General features: G+C 37.5%; 1 protein-coding gene across 1 annotated transcript in view; it reads right to left on the bottom strand.

The window, feature by feature from the left end:
* Positions 1 to 348: 348 nt before the first annotated feature.
* Positions 349 to 4,606, bottom strand: part of GTF2E2 (general transcription factor IIE subunit 2) — a 232,584-nt gene continuing 228,326 nt past the window's right edge. The window contains exon 8 of the mRNA XM_053703281.1: positions 349 to 977. Coding sequence (XP_053559256.1) covers positions 858 to 977 — 120 coding nt within the window. The 3' untranslated portion in view covers positions 349 to 857. The remainder of the gene's footprint in view (positions 978 to 4,606) is intronic.

The following is a 4,606-nucleotide window of genomic DNA, read 5'->3' on the forward strand; positions in this document are numbered from 1 at the left end:
TTAGTACAGATTCCAATTTATTTATATCCATCTGGCTCCTGAATTCTCCATATTATTTATGTCCTGCTACTTCTGCACACTCCCTCATCCTGTTACCTCCCAACTATCCCTTACTGCCATCACAGTGCAAGGCACCTCGCCTTCCCTTTGTGCTGTGTTTATATACTTCTAGCTATATGAATATGGTTATCCACAAATATTTTTCTCTCTAAGAAAGAAACATTAACACATTTACTTTTCTAAAAATAATTTAAGCAATTACTTTATTTTGTTATAAAATATATTTTAGTAAAGATGAAGAATGAATCTGTGCTGTAATTTTATTTCATATTCAAAAGTATCCAAGACTCGCAGAAATAAAAATATTTATTCAACTAAGGAAAAAAAAAAAAAAATCAGGCAATGAATATCCATGTACCAGTTCTACTTATATAGTTTTCTCTCTTTGTCTGAATTTAAAATAGCAAAACAAGAGGGAAAAAATACAAATCTTCCACTATGTACAGTGAACAATTCTCATAATAAGCATATAAAACACACACACAAGAAAGAAAAAAAAAAAAAAAAAAAAACACATCTCTGCTTACAGTTGTAATTTTTTTTCCATTCAGTTAATAGTCAAATAAGAGACTTTTCTGACCTGGTTTGCAGTTTACCCAACTGATAAAAAATGAGTTCCTTTAATACTCAACCAATTCTAGAAAGGTAGGGAACCATCTTAAGGACTTAATACTGAATTAATTCCACAGTCTGAGTCTCTGAATGATGAAAACCTTAAAACTCTGTGACGATGGGCACAAATGAAGTCCCTGCAGTGACGATCCTTTAAAAAGCATTCTCCGTAGTGTTCTAAACTGTTATTGTTTCCCTGGGGTAACATCTGTGTAATCTTTCAAGACCCCCAGCAAGTGGTCATTGTGAGTCTTAAACCTACGCTTCTTCTGCGAGTTAGCCTTCTTCCGTTTCGGCACTGGGATCTGCAACAAAGCAACAGGAGGGTATTCATTTAGCATATATACTATATCCCTAACTCAAGGACAGTTTTACATTAACATTTTTTTATCATCATCTGAAAATGTATTCATCCAAATCCCCATGTATTTCTAACAAAGCATATGGTGACCTTAAAGAGATAGTAAACATTCGGCTAGATTTAGAGTTTGGCGGCCAAAGGGGTGCGTTAGCTACGCGTGCTTTTTTTCTCCCGCACCTTTTAAATACCGCTGGTATTTAGAGTTCACAGAATGGCTGGGTTTTCAGTGCGTTAGGCTCCAAAAAGGGAGCGTAGAGCATAATTTAACACCACTAGAACTCTAGATACCAGCGGTGCTTACAGACGCGGCCAGCTTCAAAAACGTGCTCGTGCACGATTCCCCCATAGGAAACAATGGGGCCATTTGAGCTGAAAAAAAACCTAACACCTGCAAAAAAGCAGCGTTCAGCTCCTAACGCAGCCCCATTGTTTGCTATGGGGAAACACTTCCTACGTCTGCACCTAACACCCTAACATGAACCCCGAGTCTAAACACCCCTAACCTGCCGCCCCCGCTATCGCTGACACCTGCATATTTTTTTTAACCCCTAATCTGCCGCTCCGTAAACTGCCGCTACCTACATTATCCCTGTGTACCCCTAATCTGCTGCCCCTAACACCGCCGACCCCTATATTATATTTATTAACCCCTAATCTGCCCCCCTCAACGTCGCCTCAACCTGCCTACACTTATTAACCCCTAATCTGCAGAGCGGACCGCTCCGCTACTATAATAAAGTTATTAACCCCTAATCCGCCTCACTCCCGCCTCAATAACCCTATAATAAACAGTATTAACCCCTAATCTGCCCTCCCTAACATCGCCGACACCTAACTTCAATTATTAACCCCTAATCTGCCGACCGAATCTCGCTGCTACTGTAATAAATGGATTAACCCCTAAAGCTAAGTCTAACCCTAACCCTAACACCCCCCTAAATTAAATATAATTTAAATCTAACAAAATAAATTAACTCTTATTAAATAAATTATTCCTATTTAAAGCTAAATACTTACCTGTAAAATAAACCCTAATATAGCTACAATATAAATTATAATTATATTATAGCTATTTTAGGATTTATATTTATTTTACAGGTAACTTTGTATTTATTTTAACCAGGTACAATAGCTATTAAATAGTTAAGAACTATTTAATAGCTAAAATAGTTAAAATAATTACAAAATTATTATTGTAAAATAAATCCTAACCTAAGTTACAATTAAACCTAACACTACACTATCAATAAATAAATTAAATAAACTACCTACAATTATCTACAATTAAACCTAACACTACACTATCAATAAATGAATTAAATACAATATCTACAAATAAATACAATTAATTAATTAGTACAAAAAATAAAAAAGAACTAAGTTACAAAAAATAAAAAAATATATACAAACATTAGAAAAAAATTACAACAATTGGCTGTTCCGATCAGCCAATAGAATGCGAGCTCAATCTGATTGGCTGATTGGATCAGCCAATCGGATTGAACTTGATTCTGATTGGCTGATTCCATCAGCCAATCAGAATTTTCCTACCTTAATTCCGATTGGCTGATAGAATCCTATCAGCCAATCGGAATTCGAGGGACGCCATCTTGGATGACGTCCCTTAAAGGAACCGTCATTCGTCGGGAAGTCGTCGGAAGAAGAAGATGAGTCCGCGGTGGAGGTCTTCAAGATGGAGCCGGTCCTCATCGGATGAAGATAGAAGATGCCGCTTGGAAGAAGATGGTTGCTGGTCCGGATCTACTCTTCTTCCCGGATAGGATGAAGACTTTGGAGCCTCTTCTGGACTTCTTCAGCCGTCGGATGATGGATGTCTAGCCCCCGCTTGGGCTTGGATGAAGATTTCGGAGCCTGGAACGATCGGTGATACCTGGCATGGTGAAGACAAGGTAGGAAGATCTTCAGGGGCTTAGTGTTAGGTTTATTTAAGGGGGGTTTGGGTTAGATTAGGGGTATGCGGGTGGTGGGTTGTAATGTTGGGGGGGGGGTATTGTATGTTTTTTTTTACAGGCAAAAGAGCTGAATTCCTTTTAAGGGCTGGTAAGGTAAAAGAGCTTTGAACTTTTGTAATTTATAATAGGGTAGGGCATTTTTTTATTTTGGGGGTCTTTGTTATTTTATTAGGGGGCTTAGAGTAGGTGTAATTAGTTTAAAATTGTTGTAATTTTTTTCTAATGTTTGTAAATATTTTTTTATTTTTTGTAACTTAGTTCTTTTTTATTTTTTGTACTTTAGTTAGTTTATTTAATTGTATTTATTTGTAGGAATTGTATTTAATTTATTTATTGATAGTGTAGTGTTAGGTTTAATTGTAGATAATTGTAGGTAGTTTATTTAATTTATTTATTGATAGTGTAGTGTTAGGTTTAATTGTAACTTAGGTTAGGATTTATTTTACAGGTAATTTTGTAATTATTTTAACTAGGTAGCTATTAAATAGTTATTAACTATTTAATAACTATTGTACCTGGTTAAAATAATTACAAAGTTGCCTATATGTAGCTATATTCGGATTTTTTTTACAGGTAAGTATTTAGATTTAAATAGGAATAATTTATTTAATAAGACTTAATTTATTTAGTTAGATAAAAATTATATTTAACTTAGGGGGGTGTTAGTGTTAGGGTTAGAATTAGCTTAAGGGGTTAAACAATTTATTAGAGTAGCGGTGAGATCCGATCGGCAGATTAGGGGTTAATACTATTTATTATAGGGGGAGTGAGGCGGATTAGGGGTTAATACATTTATTATACTAGCGGTGAGCTCCGGTCGGCAGATTAGGGGTTAATAATTGTAGGTAGCTGGCGGCGACGTTGTGGGGGGAGATTAGGGGTTAATAAATATAATATAGGGGTCGGCGGTGTTAGGGGCAGCAGATTAGGGGTACATAGGGATAACGTAGTTGGCGGCGGTGTACGGAGTGGCAGATTAGGGGTTAAAAAATTTAAATATAGTGGCGGCGATGTGGGGGGACCTCGGTTTAGGGGTACATAGGTAGTTTATGGGTGTTAGTGTACTTTAGAGCACAGTAGTTAAGAGCTTTATGAACCGGCGTTAGCCCAGAAAGCTCTTAACTACTGACTTTTTTCTGCGGCTGGAGTTTTGTCGTTAGATTTCTAACGCTCACTTCAGCCACGACTCTAAATACCAGCGTTAGAAAGATCCCATTGAAAAGATAGGATACGCAATTGACGTAAGGGGATCTGCAGTATGGAAAAGTCGCGGCTGGAAAGTGAGCGTTAGACCCTTTAATGACTGGCTCCAAATACCAGAGGGCGGTAAAAACCAGCGTTAGGAGCCTCTAACGCTGGTTTTGACGGCTACTCTAAATCTAGGCCATTGACTGTAATGCATTGAAAGCATTACACCTTTTGCTCTTAAAAAACAGAATTTATGTTTACCTGATAAATTTCTTTCTCCAACGGTGTGTCCGGTCCACGGCGTCATCCTTACTTGTGGGATATTCTCTTCCCCAACAGGAAATGGCAAAGAGCCCAGCAAAGCTGGTCACATGATCCCTCCTAGGCTCCGCCTACCCCAGTCATTCATTCC

This window comes from Bombina bombina, chromosome 2, assembly GCF_027579735.1.
Source record: "Bombina bombina isolate aBomBom1 chromosome 2, aBomBom1.pri, whole genome shotgun sequence".
In the NCBI taxonomy this organism is placed as follows: domain Eukaryota; kingdom Metazoa; phylum Chordata; class Amphibia; order Anura; family Bombinatoridae; genus Bombina; species Bombina bombina.